At 44.2% G+C, this 19,456-nt stretch overlaps 1 protein-coding gene and 1 pseudogene across 3 annotated transcripts in view; one reads left to right on the top strand and one right to left on the bottom strand.

The window, feature by feature from the left end:
• HEATR3 (HEAT repeat containing 3) overlaps positions 1-14,559 on the top strand; it is a 52,928-nt gene extending 38,369 nt beyond the window's left edge. The window contains exon 15 of one of the 3 annotated variants that reach the window (XM_039460593.2): positions 11,469-14,559. In XM_039460593.2, coding sequence (XP_039316527.1) covers positions 11,469-11,564 — 96 coding nt within the window. In that variant the 3' untranslated portion in view covers positions 11,565-14,559. The other 2 variants (XM_003937256.4, XM_074403288.1) reach the window with 2 other exon arrangements.
• Positions 1,423-1,924, bottom strand: LOC141579939 (ubiquitin-ribosomal protein eS31 fusion protein-like; annotated as a pseudogene).
• Positions 14,560-19,456: the final 4,897 nt, after the last annotated feature.

Genomic DNA, 19,456 nt, shown 5'->3' with positions numbered 1-19,456 from the left:
ATGCAGATCCTCGGCTCCAACTCCAGACCTACTGAGTCACAGACCCTGTATGGGCCCACCAGTCTGTTTTTTACCAAGCCTTCCAGATGATGCTTTTGCACACTAAAACCTGAGAGCCACTGCTCTAGATTAGAGGTGAGATCCAATTCACATTCCATAAAATTGATGTAAAAACCACAGGACAGGCGCAGTGACTCATGCCTGTAATCCCAGCACTTTGGGAGCCCCATGCAGGAGGATCACTTGAGTCCAGGATTTCAAGACCAGCCTGGGAAACACAGCCAGAACTTGTCTCTACAAAAAAGTTTTTAGGCCGGGCGCGGTGGCTCACGCCTGTAATCCCAACACTTTGGGAGGCTGAGGCAGGCGGATCACGAGGTCAAAAGATTGAGACCATCCTGGCCAACATTGTGAAACCCTGTTTCTACTAAAAGTACAAAAATTAGCTGGGTATGGTGGTGTGTGCCTGTAGTCCCAGCTACTCGGGAGGCTGAGGCAGGAGAATTGCTTGAACCCTGGAGGCAGAGGTTGTAATGAGTCGAGATTGCACCACTGCACTCCAGCCTGGTGCCTGGCGACAGAGCAAGACTCTGTCTCAAAAAAAAAAAATTTTTTTTGGAGTTAACCATTAAGTGGTGGCTCATGCCTGTCATCCTAGCTACTGAGGAAGCTTAGCAGGAGGATTGCTTGAGCCCAGGAGTTGGAGGCTGCAGTGAGCTTTAATTGAACCACTGCACTCCAGCCTAGGTGGCAAAGCACAACCCATCTCTATGAAAAACAAAAAAACAAACAAACAAACAAAAACAGTGCTGGGCGTGGTGACTCACCAGTATTCCCAGCACTATGGAAGGCCAGGGCTATAGGATCGCTTGAGTCCAGGAGATAAAGACCAGCCTGGGCTACATAGTGACATCCTGCCTCTACTAAAAATTTTTTAAAATTACCCCAGCATAGTAGTACACACTTGTAGTCCTAGCTACTATGGTAGCTGAGGTGGGAGGGTCACTTGAGTCTGGGAGGTGGGCTGCAGTGAGCCCTGACCACACCATGAGACTCTGGCCTGGGTGACAGAGTGATACCATGTTCCAAGAACAAACAAAAAAACCACAACACTACAGACTAAGGAATTTTTTTTTCTTTTGATATGGGGTCTCGCTGTGTTGCCCAGGCTGGTCTCGAACTCCTGAACTCAAGCAATCCACCCTCCTCAGCCTCCCAAACTGCTGGGATTACAGGCATCAGTCACTGCACCCAGCCTAACAAAGGAATTTCATTAGGGCTTTATACCTTTGAGAGAAGGAAAACAATTAAATATTATTACCATAGCAATACATACTAAATAGAAAAATCAATCTGAGCACCAGACCTTTAGAGGTTAGGGATTATTTTCCCAGTTCATAGTTTACATAACTCCGTTTTTTTTTTTTTTTTTTAGTTCATGTCTTTTATTAACTCTGTTACTTGTCTTCTGATTTGTTGAAGCAGTAAGTCAGACAACATTTGCCACAATAATTAATGTCTGTCAAAGTGGCTTGCTGTAAACACTCCAGCACCACATCCATCAGAAGGGCACTCTCGACGAAGGCGACTGATTTTGCCATTCTCATCCACCTCATAATATTTCAGGACAGCCAACTTAACCTTCTTTCTCTGGTGCTTATTCTTCTGGGGAGTGGTGTAAGACTTCTTCCTTTTCTTAGCACCACCAGGAAGTCTCAACATAAGATGAAGAGTAGACTCCTTCTGAATGTTGTAGTCAGACAAAGTACATCCGGCTTCCAGTTGCTTGCCAGCAAAGATCAGGAGGAATTCCTTCCTTATCCTGGATCTTGGCCTTTACATTTTCTGTCGTATCCGAGGGTTCAACCTTGAGGGTGATGGTCTTCCCTGAAAGGGTTTTCACGAAAATCTCCATTTTGGTGGCGGCCCCACCTGAGGCGGAGATGGCAGATCGAAAAGGCTTTTTTTTTTTTTTTAAAGACAGAATCTCACTCTATCATCCAGCCTGTAGTGTAACGGCGCAATCTTGGCTCACCACAACCTCCACCTTCCAGGTTCAAGCAATTCTGCTGCCTTAGCCTCCTGAGTAGCTGGGACTACAGGCATACATGCCACCATGACCAGCTAATTTTTGTATTTTTAGTAGAGGCAGGGTTTTACTCTGTTGGTCAGGCTGATCTTAAACTCCTGACCTGGTGATCTACCCACCTTGGCTTCCCAAAGTGCTGGAATTACAGGTGTGAGCCACCACGCCCAGCCTACATAACTCCTTTCTATAGTTTATTTAACTCTTAACGTCTACCATTCAGTCACCTTTGTAGCTGTCATTTTTAGTGTGCACGTTCTCAGTTCACTCTTTACTTACCAAGTTCCATTTACCTTGGAAGTAAAAACGTTTTTTCCAAATTCTTGAAGCTGTCTGGTTCAGCAAATGATAAAATACATCCTAAATTAAATACTTTATTTAAATGAATTAGTAATACTATCTACCAAGTCATACATAATGTTTTTTTGTCTGTGTTTTGTTGTTGTTGTTGTTGTTGTTGTTGCAGATACGTAAAGAAGGGAAAGGGAATTATAGCACAGATCAGCTGTGTGTTCTTGACAATGTGAAGATGAATTTGAGAAGGTTTATTGCTTATCAAGAAACTGTTGAGAAAAGACTGACTTCTTAATCCAAAAAAGAAACTACTTCTTCCTCAAAGTATTCAATGCTCAGATACTAAAAGGTTTTCTTTGAGTGTATACATTTCTGAAAGTCATTCTTGAATGCTCACATTCTGTAAAAACTTCCAAACCTGGCCAGGCGTGGTGGCTTATGCCTGTAATCCCAGCACTTTGAGAAGCCGAGGTGGGTGGATCACTTGAGGTCAGGAGTTCTAGAGCAGCCGGGCCAACATGGTGAAACCCTGTCTCTACTAAAAATACGAAAATTAGCCAGGCATGGTGGCACATCCCTGTAATACCAGCTATTTGGGAGGCTGAGAGAGGAGAATTGCTTTAACCTGGGAGGTGGAGGTTGCAGTGAGCCGAGATCGTGCTGCCCTAGCCCAGCTTGGGTGACATAGGGAGACCCTGTCTCCAAAAAAAAAAACAAGAACAAAAAACCTGTCAAAAACTTTTTTTTTTTTTTTTAACTTGAAATACAGTGTCACTCTGCCACCCAGGCTGGACCACAGTGGCACAATAATCTTGGCTCACTGCAACTTCTGCCATTCCGGGTTCAAGTGATTCCCCTGCTTCAGCCTCCTGAGTAGCTGGTTGTTATAGGCACCCACCACCACACCTGGCTTTAATAGAGACAGGGTTTCACTATGTTGGCCAGGCTGGTCTCGAATTCTTGACCTCAAGTGATCCGCCCACCTTCCCTTCCAAAGTGCTGGGATTATAGGTGTGAGCCACCACGCCTGGCCAGAAACTCTTTTTTAAGCGTTGAGATCTGTGTGGCATTTCTAGCGCTCTCTAAATTGTGTCTCCCACATAATTTTAATCATTGGAAACTCAAAGGGTAGAAGAGTGGAAGCACAAAGGAATCTCAGGTAGCTCTTAATTAATTTGCAAGCAGTAAAGAAACTTCAATCATGTTTTCCTTGAATTTTGGAGAAAAAGAAAATCCAAAGCTTTGTTTGGATGTTTTTTTTAAGGTATTTTATATTAGCTTAACCTTAAACTGAAATAGGAAGACAGACTTTATAAACTAGCTTTTTTATATGAAGTATACAAATTATGTTTGCTTTTTGTGAAGAAGTGAATGAGTTGAATTTGTATTTCACTACTTATTAGAATATACTAATGAGCTAATGGGGTCATTGCCATCCTCCCTACTCATGAATTTGATGAGTTACTGCTGTAACATCACCCATTGATGTAATTTGATATGGAATCAGAATTGGAAGAAGATATTTTTAAATAAACAATTTTTGAACAGAAAGTTTTGTATCTTAAAAAATCTTTTTTTTTCTTTTTGCCCACCTGCAACTGTTTTGACCTAGTTACAGTGTCTTACAAAATATTTTTTAAAGATACCAAATAACCCTATTCCTAGATGTTTGTTTGCTAATACATGTTGCTTGGAATATATATGAGACATTAAAACAGCACGACTTTCCAGCATTACCTCGCAATTTCTTCAGAGTACTAGAGTGACAGCTGGGGCCCAAGGAGGGAGTTTCCCTGTGCATAATTGTCTTTGCTGGGCCTCTGGACTGGCTCCATTGTCTATCCGATTGCCTGATGAGAAGGGAAATAGGAAAATTTCTGTATAGTTGATCTCGGTTGCCTTGATAAAAGGCCAGATACCCAATATAGGACTTAATTTTTATTCACTACTTCCATAGCAGCATAAAATGAGCTAGTAGTGTTAGAGTTCGTCTGCACCGTGGTGTGTTTTACAGTTTTTACCTACATGATATAGATTGTTGGGAAACCAAGATTGTTTCCCAGCCCTAGGAGTTCCTAGCCCATGGCACCAAGTAAAATGACCCAGATTCTGTATATGGTGGGAAAATAGAAATGCTGTACCATATACAACACCTCACTTTATTATGGTCCTTGCTCATGAATTTTAAGGTATAGGTGTATGTTTAGTGATTATTTAAGCTAAATGATTGGCCCAAGCATGTCTCCCTGGAGGTAAGTCTTCCAAAAAGGAATTATCTCTGCATCAATTATATAAAATATAATTATTTTCAAGGAGAAGAAAGCTGCTCATTCTGCTGCTTCTTACCCACAAATTTCTAACCTATAAACAATATGCAGGATATTTAGCACAGGACCTAGTATATAGTCGACTCTTGATAAATATTAGTTGAGTAAATAAATGCTAGTGGTTTTCTGGTTGTTTTGTGTGTGATTTGCTGTTTTACTATCAAGCTCTTAAAGCGGTTGTTGAATGCAGAATCATCCTGAAAAACAGAAGATGAGATTACACTGGAGATGTGCCATCCTAAAAATTTCTTAGATTCTGAGGCATGGATAACTGGGTCTGGATTTCTACCATTCAGCTTTACCGCTCTAACAACACAGAAGAAGGGAAAACAACTCGTAAATACACCAGACAGTTTCAACTACTCACAAAGAGCTCAATAGAGCATGCAAATATTATTCATGGCACAGGATAATGGAGACTAATTTTTCCCTATATGACTATAGGAAAAAAAGTCTGCTTTAAAACATACTTATTTGAAAATCACCCAAAAATACACACTGGGGGCCGAGCAGCGTGGCTCATGCCTGTAATCCTAGCGTTTTGTGACGTCGAGGTGGGCGGATCACTTAAAGGGAGGAATTTGAGACCAGCCTGGCCAACATAGTGAAACACCATCTCTACAAAAATACAAAAACTAGCTGGGTGTGGTAGTGTGCCCCTGTAACCCCAACTACTCAGAAGGCTGAGGCAGAGGAATTGCTTGAAACTGGGAGGCAGAGGTTGCAGTGAGCTGAGATTCTGCCACTGCACTCCAACATGAGCAACAGAGCAAGACTCCATCTCAAAAAAAAAAAAAAAAAAAAAAAGCCGGATGTGGTGACTCATGCCTGTTATCTCAGCTACTCAGGAGGCTGAGGCATGAGAATCGCTTGAACCCAGGAGATGTAGGTTGCAGTAAGCCAAGATTGTGCCACTGCACTTCAGCCTGGGCAACAGAGTGAGACTGTATCTCAAAAAAAAAAAAAAAAAAAGAGAAACACTGTTTAGTCACGGTGGTTCATACCTGTAATCCCAGCACTTTGGAAGGCCAAGACGGGTGGATCACTTGAGCTCAGTTGAGACCACCAGCCTGGGCAACATAGTGAAACTTCGTCTCTGCTAAAGAAAAAAAAATTAGCCAGGTGTGGTGGCGCACACCTGTAGTCTCAGCTACTTGGGAAGCTGAGGCAGGGGGATGGCTTGAGCCTAAGGAGTGGAGTTTGAGGCTATAATAATCATGATTCCATCCTGGGCAACAGAGTCAAATCTTTCTTTTTCTTTTTTCTTTTTAAAGTGGGGGGCCAGGCACAGTGACTCACACCTGTAATCCCAGCACTTTAGAAGGCCAAGATGGGCAGATCACTTGAGCCCAGGAGTTCAAGACCAGCCTGGCCAACATGGCGAAACCCTGTCTCTACTAAAACTACAAAAATTAGGCATAGTGGCACGTACCTATAGTCTCAGCTACTCAGGAGGCTGAGGCAGGACAATCGCTAGAACCTGGGAGGCAGAGGTTACAGTGAGCCCAGATCCCTGCACTCCAGCCTGGGCAGCAAGAGCAAGCTGTCTCAAAAAAATTTTTTAAAAAGGGAGCTGACCTGGGTGTTTGGCTGTGCATATGCGTCATGCGACCTGATTTTAAACTTACTGTGTATAAAGCTATAGCAGTCGAATCAGTATGGTTTTAGCATAAGTAAAGACAGATCAATGGAACAAAACTGAGTCCAGAAATAGACTCATAATTATATGGGCAATTGATTTTCCACTAAGATGCAAGTTAACTCAATGGAGAAACACAATAGTCTTTTCAATAAATGGTGCTAGAATAACTAATATCTATATGGAAAAAGACATACTCAAGTCAAAGTTTAATACAATTAATATTTGTTTTTACAGCTGGCTTTTTTTCCTGTAAGTGCATGAGTGGGGAGAATGCAGTGATAATACAGTTTGGTGCCCATGCCCTGATTCATACTGGACACCAGCAGTTCCACCCCATTGCTTTAGTGTCCACAGCCCCAATGTGCCACCACAGCAAAAAAGGCAAGTCACATTTGGTACTGTGAAAATAGTATTGACCTCATGAGTCCCCCGAAAAGGATCTGTGGCACACACTTTGAGAACTGCTGGTCTAGTAAGAGCTAGAAAGAGAAAATAAGGAAGATTGAGACAAAGTTGTGAAGAAATCTAGTATGTGCTAGCCTGGTTGGAGGATAGACCTGAAAAGAAACACAGAAGGAGACCCCTGAGATATAGAAGAAACCAGAAGGCTGAGCGCAGTAGCTCACACCAGTAGCCCTAGCACTTTGGGAGGCCGAGGTTGGAGGACCACTTGAAACCAGGAGTTCGAGACCAGCCTGGGCAACAAAGCAAGACTAATTTTTCCCCATATGACCATAGGAAAAAAAAATCTGCTTTAAAATATGCTTACTTGAAAATCACCCAAAACAGCCCATTAAAAATACACACTGGGGGCCGAGCAGGGTGGCTCATGCCTGTAATCCTAGCATTTTGGGAGGTTGAGGTGGGCGGATCACTTAAAGTGGCTCACACCAATAGCCTCTACATTTTATACTTTTCTTTTTCTTTTTTTTTTTTTTTTTTTTTTTTTGAGACGGAGTTTTTCTTGTCTCCTATCCTAGAGTGCAGTTGCATGATCTTGGCTCACTGCAACCTCCACCTCCCAGGTTCAAGTGAATCTCCTGCCTCAGCATCCTGAGTAGCTGGGATTACAGGCACGTACCACCATACCTGGCTAATTTTTATATTTTTAGTAGAGACCAGGTTTCACCACGTTGGCCAGGCATCTTGAACTCCTAACGTCAAGTGATCCACCTGCCTCAACCTCCCAAAGTGCTAGAATTACAGGCCTTAGCCACTGCGCCAGCCTTTATTATTATTATTATTTTTTTTTTTAATACAGGGTCTCACTCTGTTGCCCAGTCTGTAGTGCAGTGCTGCCATCACAGCCCACTGCAGCCTCCACCTTCTGGGCTAAGGTGATTGTTCCACCTCAGTCTCCCAAGTAGCTGGGACCAAGACCACAGATGTGCATCATAGTACCTAATTTTTTAAATTTTTGTAGAGATAGGGTCTTGCCATATTGCCCAGGCTGGTTTTTTGAACTCTTGGCTTTAAGTGCTCCTCCCAACTCAGCCTCCCAAAGTTCTGGGATTATAGGCATGAGTTACTGTGCCTGGCTTACATTTTATACATTTTTTATTTATTTTTTTTCTTTTTTCTTTTTTTTTTTTTTTTTTTTGAGATGGAGTTTTGCTCTTGTTACCCAGGCTGGAGTGCAATGGCGCGATCTCGGCTCACCGCAACCTCCACCTCCTGGGTTCAGGCAATTCTCCTGCCTCAGCCTCCTGAGTAGCTGGGATTATAGGCACACGCCACCATGCCCAGCTAATTTTTTGTATTTTTTTTTAGTAGAGACGGGGTTTCACCATGTTGACCAGGTTGGTCTCGATCTCTCGACCTTGTGATCCACCCGCCTCGGCCTCCCAAAGTGCTGGGATTGCAGGCTTGAGCCACCGCACCTGGCCTTTTTTTTTTCTATTTTTTAATTTTTTGATACAGTCTCACTCTGTCACCCAGGCTGGAGTGCCACTGGCACTATCTTGGCTTACTGCAACTTCCACCTCTCAGATTCAAGCTATTCTGCCTCCGCCTCTTGAGTAGCTGGGACTGCAGGCATGCACCACCATGCCTAGCTAAGTTATGTATTTTGAGTAGAGATGGGGTTTCCCCATGTTAGCCAGACTGGTCTCTAACTCCTGACCTCCAGTGATCCGCCTCCCTCTGCCTCCCGAGGTGCTGGGATTACAGGTGTGAGCCACCGTTCCCAGCCTCATTTTATACATTAAAAACAAAACAAAACAAAACAAAACACCAGAAGAGTTCAGTCAAGAAGTAAGGAAGCAAAGGAGTGGCCGGGCACGGTGGCTCACGCCTGTAATCCCAGCACTGTGGGAGACCGAGGCAGGTGGATCACCTGAGGCTAGGAGTTCAAGACCATCTGGCCAACATGACAAAATCCTGTATCTACCAAAAATACAAAAAATTAGCCTGGCATGGTGGTGCATATTTGCAGTTCCAGCTCTTTGGGAGGCTGAGGCATGAAAATTGCTTGAACACAGGAGGCAGAGTTTGCAGTGAGCTGAGATTGCACCACTGAACTCCAGTCTGGGTGACAGAGTGAGACCCTGTCTCAAGAAAAATAATAAAAAAAGAAGTAAGGGTGCACCTTCAGAAGAAAGAAGGGGCTAAGAGCTGGATGTGGTTGAGAGATGCGAGAAGGGATGAGGGACGTCGGTTGGTTTCGAGGCATGGACGTCACTAGGGATCTTAGCAGGAGCTATTTCCATGGTGACCAGGTCAGAAGTCAGATTGGAGGGAGTTGGGGGAGTGTGAAAGGGGAGGAAACAGAGCCGGTGAAGACAGAGCAGTCTTCAGATAAAGGTCTGAAGGAGAAAACACAGACAGCTGCAGCTGAAGGAAGGAGTCACAATTGCTAATGTCCTCCTCCTGCATAAATGGATGAACTGGTGATGCAGAGGATTTGAAGGATGGAAGAAAAGAAAATGCTAAGATGACGCTTGAGTTTCCCACTTAGGGAACTGACTGAATAGTGGTCTACTGAGATGGGAAACAAGGCCCAAGGTGGGTAGAACGCATCTGTAGTGTGAGGTCAGAAAGCATTTTCCTATGAAATCTCCTTAAGGAAGTTTTTGGGTTCTTTTCTCTGAAACCTCAAAAGCTGTTTACTGCTTCCGTTGGTTTACACACACACACAACACACACACACAATCAAGAGTTTCAAAATCTTAGCTTTTGTTTGTTTGTTTGTCTTTCAGACACGATCTTGTTCTGTGGCCCAGGCTGGAGTGCAGTGGTGTGAACGTGGATCACTGCTGCCTCAACCTCCTGGGCTCAGGCAGTCCGCCCACATCAACCTCCCAAGTAGCTGGGACCACAGGCACATGCCACCATGCCCTGTTTTTTTTGTTTGTTTGTTTGTTTGTTTGTTTTTGTAGAGACAGGGTCTTCCTATGTTGCCCAGGCTGGTCTCAAACTCTGGGGCTCAAGTGATTCACCCACCTCCACCTCCCAAAGTGCTGAGAGTACAGGCATGAGCCACTGTGTCTAACAAGGTCTTAGTTTCAGTCCTTTTTTATTTATTTTTATTTTATTTTATTTTATTGAGATGGAGTCTCACTCTGTTGCCGAGGCTACAGTGCTGTGCCATGATCTCGGCTTACTGCATCCGCCACCTCTGGGATTCAAGCAATTCTCCTGCCTCAGCCTCCAGAGCAGCTGAGATTACAGGCATGCACCACCGTGCCCAACTAATTTTCATACTTTTAGTAGAGATGGGGTTTTACCATGTTGCCAGGTGGGTCTCAAACTCTCGACCTCAAGTGATCCGCCTGCCTCAGCCTCCCAAAGTGCTAGGATTACAGGCATGAGCCACCGCACTTGGCCTAATGCTCTTTTTATCTTGTCCCTTCTGTGAGTTAAAAGTACATATTAGTTTATCTAAGAACAAAAATAAATTCTGTCTTCATATTGTGGAAGAGTCCCAATTTTTGCTCATCAGAGAAATGTATCTTTATTTTTTCTTTCTTTCTTTCTTTCTTTTTATAGGACAGGGTTTCACCATGTTGGCCTGGTTGGTCTTGAACTCCTGACCTCAGGTGATCTGCCCACCTTGGCCTCTCAAAGTGCTGAGATTACGAGCGTGAGCCACCATGCCCGGCCAGAAATATGTATCTTTAATTGGGACTATTTTGGTCCAGTTAATTGAGCATTTTCCTCTTTTAGTGAACAGAATTAACTTGAGTAATTTTTTTCTATGCAGAATGAGAAACTATAAACAAGTAGTTTGGAGAGTTTGCTTAAATGTATTTTTATCCCTCCTACTCTTATATAGGAGTCCTAATTATGAGAACGTAGTTATTCTAAATTTTTTACATTTCTAGCCATGTACGCTTGTCCATGAAAAGAACAAATTCTTTTTGAATAAACAATCTACTATCATCAATTACTTCCGTTTAGTAAGAGTAAAACCAAGGCCAGGCCAGTAGCTCACTCCTGTAATCCCAGCACTTTGGGAGGCTGAGGCAGATGAGTTCCTTGAGTTCAGGAGCTGGAAACCAGCCTGGGCAACATAGTGAGCTCCATCTCAAAAAAAAAAAAAAAAAAAAAAAAAAAGAGTGAAACCATGAAAAACAAGGTTCTACTCTCATTTGTGGGAGCCCATATCATGAGTTTATTTAATATAATTAGTTATTCAAGTAAAATAAGAAGAAATGTAGTTTTGTTTTGAGATTGAATTTCGCTTTTGTTGCCCAGCCTGGTGTGCAACGGTGCAATCTTGGCTCACTGCAACCTCTGCTTCCCGGGTTCAAGTGATTCTCATGCCTCAGCCTCCCAGGTAGCTGAGATTACAGGCGCCCACCACCACACCTGGCTAATTTTTGTATTTTTAATAGAGACAGGGTTTCACCATGTTGAACAGGCTGGTCTCTAACTCCTGATCTCAGGTGATCCGCCCAGCTCAGCCTCCCAAAGTGCTGGGATTACAGGCGTGAGCCACCACACCCAGCCCAGATTTCTTTTCTTTGTATCTGGAAAGAAAAATAAGAACCAGCAACTTGAGTATCCCTCTTGCACTCTGGATTTTCTCCTTGCTTTAAATAGAGCTTTAGAAAGAACAGGGCACTGGGTATCTGGAGACTGCACGTGACTCAGCGCTCACCATGCTGATTCCCTGCAGGTGCTGGAAGGTGAGGAAGTCCCTGTCCCTGCCTGTCTCCCAAGGCTTGCTGACAAGAATGAGAAGCCTGAGAAGTCTCTGTGGTATCTGGGATGACACAGCCCAATGAATTCCAGAGGACACAGGAGAAAAGAGGCACTAAAGCCTACATAGAAACATGAGGAAGAGAATGTGGCCCATGCAGTTGCAGTCCCGCCTACCTGACCTCATCTTGACACTCTGGTGACACCAGCCTGACTTCCAGCTGCCACCCGCTGCCTTTCCTTGCCTGAGGACTTCCTTGAACCCCCAGGTCCTCCTTTGCCGAAAGATAACAGTTCAGAAGTGCAGGGAATGGACTCACCTGCCCCCATCCCTCCACGGATGACTGACAGGAGGAGGTGCATAAAGGCCCCACACTCCTGCCCCTTGGGCAGGAGGGTCAGATGCACTTTCTGCATTGGCTCCCAGAGTTCCCCAGCAGATTAAGTTTTAGAGGCTCCCAGGGTCACCCTGCTGGAAAACACACCCACTGTTGCTGCCGTCCCTTCCCTACTGGACTTCCCCTCTGCCCACTGGTGTTTCCTGGGATCACCCACACAACTGGTTGCACTTGAAACCTTGGGAGAACTCAAGGCAACACAAGGCATATTTGAATTATGTATAGACATAGAGAGAGACAGTGTGTGTTTTGTTCTGCTTTACAGTTGAAGTCTCCCTCTCACCCAGGCTGGAGTGCAGTGGTGCAATCATAGCTCACTGCAGCCTCAAACTCCCAGGCTCAAGAGAACCTCCTGCATCAGCCTCTGAGTAGCTGGGACTACGGGTGCCCACAGCTATACCTGGCACATTTTTAAATACCTTGAATTTTTTATTTATTTATTATTGTTATTATTATTGGAGACAAGAGTCTTGCTCTGTCACCCAGGCTAGAGTGCAGTGGCACAGTCTTGGCTCACTGCAACCTCCCACTCCCGGGTTCAAGCGATTCTCCTGCCTCAGCCTCCTGAGTAGCTGGGACTACAGGCATGTGCAACCATTCCTGACTAAGTTTTGTATTTTTAGTCTAGACAGGGTTTCAACATGTTGGCCAAGCTGGGCTTGAACTCCTAGCGTCAAATGATCTGCCCACCTTGGCCTCCCAAAGCACTGAAATTACAGACATAAGCCACAAGGCTCAGCTCTTCAGTTATATTTAAGTTGTTCTTTGAGGTGGGGGAAATGTCTGTCTGTGTGTCTAAGACACTCAGGTTCAAAAATTTACATTCTGGGCGTGTAAGAGTTCTATTCCTTAGTCACACCTGTGGAGTAGTGCTTGTCAATGTGTAGGGCGATTATATTAGCTTTCTTGCGTTAGGATAGAAGACAATTCTTCTGGCCAGGCATGGTGGCTTACGCCTCTAATCCCAGCATTTTGGGAGACTGAGGCGGGTGGATCACCCAGGGTCAGGAGTTCAAGACCAGCCTGGCCAACATGTTGAAACCCCATCTCTACTAAAAATACAAAAATTAGCCAGGTGTGGGGTGCACACCTGTAATCCCAGCTTCTAGGGAGGCTGAGGCAGGAGAATTGCTTGAACCCGGGAGGTGGAGGTTGCGGTGAGCTGGGTAATGGAGCGTTACTCCAGCCTGGGTAACAGAGTGAGACTTCATCTCAAAAAAAAAAAAAAAAAAAAAAAAAAAAGCCAAGCATGATGGCACGGGCCTGCAGGCCCAGCTATTCAGGAGGCTGAGGCACAAGAATTCCTTGAACCCAGGAAGTGGAGGTTGCAATGAGCTGAAATCATGTCACTGCACTCCAGCCTCGAGACAGCAACAGAGCAAGACTCTGTCTTAAAAAAAAAAAAAATCTAGACTCTGTCTAAAGAAAGAAAAATTTAGACTCTGCCTAAAAAATATATATCTATATGTCTACATATATATATATACACATATATATATATATGTATATGTATATAACAAAACTGTAGTAAACAAAACAGCATGGTACTGACGTAAAAATAGACACATAGACCAATGGAACAGAATAGAGAACCCAGAAATTAATCCACGTATCTATAGCCAACTGATTTTTGGCAAAGGTGCCAAGAACACTCACTGGGTAAGAACAGCCTCTTCAATTAATGGTGCTGGGAAAACTGGAGATCCATACGCAAAAGAATGAAACTAGACCCTCACCTCTCACCCTATACAAAAATTAACTCAAAATGGATCAAAGACCTAAATGTAGGACCGGAACCTATAAATCTATTAGAAAAAAATATTTAAGCCACGTGCGGTGGCTCACGCCTGTAATCCTAGCACTTTGGGAGAGGCCACTTTGGGAGGCCAAGGCTGGCGGATCACAAGGTCAAGATATCAAGACCATCCTGGCCAACATGGTGAAACCCAGTCTCTACTCAAAAATACAAAAATTAGCTGGGCATGGTGGCACGTGCCTGTAGTGCCAGCAACTTGGGAGGCTGAGGCAGGAGAATTGCTTGAACCTGGGAGGCAGAGGTTGTGGGAGCCGAGATCACAACATTGCACTCCAGCCTAGGCAACAAGAGCAAGACTCCATCTAAAAAAAAAAAAAAAAAAAAAAAGCCTAGGCAGCAAAAATAAATAAATGGAATTATATCAAACTAAAAAGCCTCTAAACAGCAAAGGAAACAATCAATCATCAGAGTGAATATTGGGCGAAAATATTTGCAAACTACTCATCCAGTAGGAGATGAATATCTAGAATATACAAGAAACCCAAACATCTCTAAAGCAAAACAAAAAATCTGATTTAAAAGTAGACAAATGAGGGCCAGCATGGTGGCTCACACCTTTAATCCCAGGACTTTGAGAGGCTGAGGCAGGCAGATCACCTGAGGTCAGGATTCGAGACCAGCCTGTCCAACATGGTGAAACTCTGTCTCTACTAAAAAATACAAAAAGTAGCCAGTTGTGGTGGTGGAGACCTGTAATCCCAGCTACTTGGGAGGCTGAGGCAGAAGAATTGCTTGACCCTGGGAGGCGGAGGTTGCAGTGAGCTGAGATTGTGCCATTATACTCCAGCCCTGGTAACGAGTGAAACTCCATCTCAAAAAAAAAAAAAAAAAAAAGACAAATGATTTCAAAAGAAGACACAAAGACATACAAGTGGCCAACAAATATAGGGGGGAAATGTTAAAAATCATTAATCTTCAGGGAAATGCAAAATGAAATCATAATGAGGTATCATCTCAGCCAAGCTAGGATGGCTATTATCAGAAAGACAAAAAAATGATAAATGCTGGTGAGGACATGGAGAAAAGCGAACTCATGCAGTGTTAGTAGGAATGTAAACCAGTACTGCCACTACGGAGGTTCCTGAAACAACTAAAAATGCAACTACCATATGATCCAGCCACCCCACTGCTGGATATTTATTTAAAGGAAAAGAAGTCAGTATACCAAAAAGACATCTCAGCCAGGCGTGGTGGCTCACACCTGTAATCCTGCAATCCCAGCACTTTGGGAGAGAGGCTGGCAAATCACCTGAGGTCAGAAGTTCGAGACCATCCTGGCCAACATGGTGAAACCCCATCTGTACGAAAAATACAAAAATTAGCCAGGTGTAGTGGCATGCACCTGTAATCTCAGCTACTTGGGAGGCTGAGGCAGGAGAATCACTTGAACCTGGGAGGCAGAGGTTGCAGTGAGCTGAGATCACACGATTGCACTCCAGCCTGGACAAGAGTGAAACTCCATCTCAATAACAGCAACAAAAAAAGGTGGGTGCTGTGGCTCACGTCTGTAATCCCAGCACTTTGGGAGGCCGAGGTGGGTGGATCACGAGGTCAGGAGTTCAAGACCAATCTGGCCAAGATGGTGAAACCTGTCTTTACTAAAAATACAAAAAATAGCTGGGTTTGGTGGCGGGTACCTGTAATCCCAACTACTTGGGAGGCTGAGGCCGGAGAATCGCTTGAACCCAGGTGACAGAGATTGCAGTGAGTTGAGATCATGCCACTGCACTCCAGCCTGGGCAACAGAGTGAGACTCTGTCTCAAAAAAAAAAAAGACATCTCACCCCCTTGTTTATTGCAGCACTAGTCTCAATAGCCAGGATACAGAATCAATCAAAATATGGTATCAACTTGATCCAGTCATCTGTTTTCAGATGACTGGATAAAGAAAATGCAGTGTATTTAGACAATGGAATACTATTCAGCCATGTTGTCATTTGTGCCAGCAGGGATGGAACTGGAGGACATTATTTTAAGTGACATAAGCCAGAAACAGAAAGTTAAACACTGCATGTTCATATTCTTTTTTTTTGAAAGAGTTTCACTTTATCACCCAGACTGGGCTGCAGTGGCACAATCTTGGCTCACTGCAACCTTCACCTCTCAAATTAAAGCGATACTCGGGATTTCACCATGTTGGTCAGGCTGGTATCAAACCTCTGACCTCAAATGATCCACCTGCCTTGGCCTCCCAAAGTGCTGGGATTACAGGCGTGAGCCATTGCGCCTGGCCTGAATGTTCATATTCATAGGTGGAAGCTGAAAAAAAGTTGATCTCATAAAAGTAAGAAGTAAAACAAAGGATATTAGGGACTAGGGAGGGTAGGGAGAATGGAGGGATAGGGAGAGATTTGTCAAGGATACAAAATTTCAGCTAGATAAGAGGAATAAGTTCTAGTGTTCTATACCTGTATAGGATGACTACAGTTAACAATAATAGGCCGGGCGTGGTGGCTCATGCCTGTAATCCAAGCACTTTGGAGGCCAAGGCAGGTGGATCACCTGAGGTCGGGAGTTCAAGACCAGCCTGACCAACATGGTGAAACCCCGTCTAAAAAACAACAACAACAACAAAAACAACAAAAAAATATTATATCCTATAGCTTCAAATAGCTAGAAGGAAAGCCGGGCATGGTGGCTCACACCTGTAATCCCAGGCACTTTGAAAGGCCGAGGCAGGATACTTGCTTGAGCCCGGGAGCTGGAGGTTGCAGTGAGTTGAGATCGCACCATTGCACTCCAGCCTGGGTGATAGAGTGAGACTCCATCTCAGTCTCAAAAAAGAAATGAAGGAAGGAAGGAAGAAGGGAAGGAGGGAGGAAAGGAAGGAAGGGAGGGAGGGAGGGAGGGAGGGAGGGAAGGAGGAAGGAAGGAAGGAAGGAAATAGTGAAGCGGGTGGGTGCTGTAGCTCATGCCTGTAATCCCAGCACTTTGGAAAGGTGAGGTGGGAGGATTGCTTGAGATCAGGAGTTTGAGATCAGCCTGGAAAACATAGTAAGACCTCATCTCTACAACAAAATCAAGAAAATTAGCCAGGCATGGTGGTGTGTGCCTGTAATCTCAGCTACTTGGAGGCTGAGGTGAGATAATCACTTGAGCCTGGTAGGTCAAGGCTGCAATGAGCCAAGATCATGCCACTGCACTCCATCCTGGGTGACAGAGAAGATCGTGTCTCTCCCCCAGCACCTCCCCAACAAAAAAAGTAGTGATGGGAGGAATGTGTGATTGTTGTTCTTTGAAATGTGTTGAGATGGGGGCTGGGTGGGGTGACTCACATCTGTAACTCCACCACTTTGGGAGGCCAAGGTAAGTGGACTACCTGAGTCCAGGAGTTCAAGACCCGCCTGGGCAACATGGTAAAACAAACAAACAAACAAAAACAAAACAAAAAAATTAGCCAGGTATGGTGGCGTGCACCTGTAGTCCCAGCTACCCAGAAGCCTGAGGAGGGAGAATTGGTTGAGCCCAGGAGGCAGAGGCTGCAGTGAACCAAAATCGCACCACTGCACTTCAATCTGGGGGTGACACAGAGAAACCCTGTCAAAAAAAAAAAAGAGAGAGAAATAAATAAATAAATGTGTTGAGATAGATTCTTCCTGATCATTCTTCTTTCTTCATCACTTGGGAATTTGAGGATATGGCACCAGGACGCTCTGCTCCAGGAACACCAGTTTCCCCACTTGAGTTATGCATCTTTTGTGTCTGTTTTCCAGGAGTTCACACTCCAACCAATTGAGAAAAGATTTGGCTACAATGACACATTGGCTGGAAGACATACCCACAAACCCATGGACCACTGGACTGTGAGTAACGACCCTCACTTATGCCTCCTTGCACCCAAGTGTTGCATACTGGTAGAATGAATGAATGAAAGAATGGCAAAAGCAGCTATTTTTAGTCAAGTACCCAGATATTTCTTGAAAAGGGTGTTACTATGGCCAAGAGGCTGTGCACTGCCTTATTTATTTATGTGTGTCACCCAGACTAGAATGCAGTGGTGCAATCATAGTTTACTGCAGCCTGTAACTCCTGGCCTCAAGTGTGATCCTTCCAGCTTCGGCTCCCAAAACTCTGAGATTACCAGGTGTGAGCCACCATACCTGGCCCGAGCATGGCTTTTGATCTTCATAGAATCCAAAGTCATGAACTTGTAGCCACATTGACAACGTATCTGGCTTGAACAGATTGAATGTCATGTAGATGTAGCCACAGGGTCACCTGTGAGAAGTTGCAGTGTTTTATAGCTGCTTTGTTTGCTTGTTTTTTGAGATGGTGTTTCACTATGTTGCTCAGGCTGTTCTTGAACTCCTGGACTCAAGCAATCCTCTCGCCTCAGCCTCTTGAGTGGCAGGAACTATAGGGACTCATCGCTGTGCCTGGCAAAATTGTAATGTTTTATAGACACATATGCACACACACTCAAAACTATGATTTAAAAAGCTAGACAGAGATAATGTCTTATAACTCAAGGTTTTTTAGACATCAATTCATAGATGTTGATTAATCATTCAACATTAATTATGGTTGTGTTTTTCAGGTCCAATTTTAGAACTTTGAACAAGGTTTGTTTGTTTTTTTTTTTTTTTTTGAGACGGAGTTTCGCTCTTGTTGCCCAGGCTGCTGGAGTGCAATGGCGCGATCTCGGCTCACCGCAACCTCCGCCTCCTGGGTTCAGGCAATTCTCCTGCCTCAGCCTCCTGAGTAGCTGGGATTACAGGCACGCGCCACCACGCCCAGCTAATTTTTTGTATTTTTAGTAGAGACGGGGTTTCACCATGTTGACCAGGATGGTCTCGATCTCTTGACCTCGTGATTCACCCGCCTCGGCCTCCCAAAGTGCTGGGATTACAGGCTTGAGCCACCGCGCCCGGCCTTGAACAAGGTTAATCTTGTATTGCTGTGGTCACAGTCTTTTGCTAGTTACTGAAGGTAAATAAGATTTGATCACAAGAACAGTCCACTCACTGTGTCTCAAATATTCTCTATAAGCCTAAAATAAATGATTTTCATTATATTTTAAGTTGGTTATATTGGCTAGTGTTTATTTTTTGCCTTTTTTTTTTTTTTTTGAGATGGAGTCTTGCTCTGTCACCCAGGCTGGAGTGCAGTGGCCCAATCTCGGCTCACTGCAACCTCCGCCTCCTGGGCTCAAGCAATTCTCCTGCCTCATCCTCCCAAGTAGCTGGGATTATAGGTGCCCACCTCCACACCTGGCTAACTTTTGTATTTTTAGTATAGATAGGGTTTCACCATGTTAGGTAGGCTGCTCTCGACCTCCTGACCTCAAGTGATCCACCTGCCTCGGCCTACTAAAGTGCTGGGGTTACAGGTGTGAGCCATCATACCCAGCTGTACTGGCTAGTTTCGAGACAGATTAGGGCTATACATTCAAGATCGTTCCACTAACATGATATAACAAAGTTTGTAAGTGATAAGCTTGGCAGCTTCGATTTCTGGCGCAAGGTGTGTGGCCTCCAAGAGCTCTAGGCTGTCCTCTCTGATTCAGTTTTTCTTGCTCTGTAATGGATTCTGTCCATTTGTCAGCCTGCAGAGTTTCAGCTGGAGTTTTTTTTCATGTCAGCGAAATAAAGACAGAAATTGCTCCCCTTGCCCTGATTATAATCATTTTGGCCACACTTTTCAAAGCTTACTCTTAGACCATCCCAAAACTCCAGGGTAACTCTATATTATTATTCAAAGTTTTCCTCAGATTAAATGTCTGTTACGCTGGCATTTAAAAAACCAGAACAG

Source organism: Saimiri boliviensis, chromosome 1, assembly GCF_048565385.1.
Source record: "Saimiri boliviensis isolate mSaiBol1 chromosome 1, mSaiBol1.pri, whole genome shotgun sequence".
NCBI lineage: Eukaryota > Metazoa > Chordata > Mammalia > Primates > Cebidae > Saimiri > Saimiri boliviensis.
The sequence above is the reverse complement of the archived record's forward strand: the minus strand, read 5'-3'. Positions and strand labels throughout refer to the sequence as shown.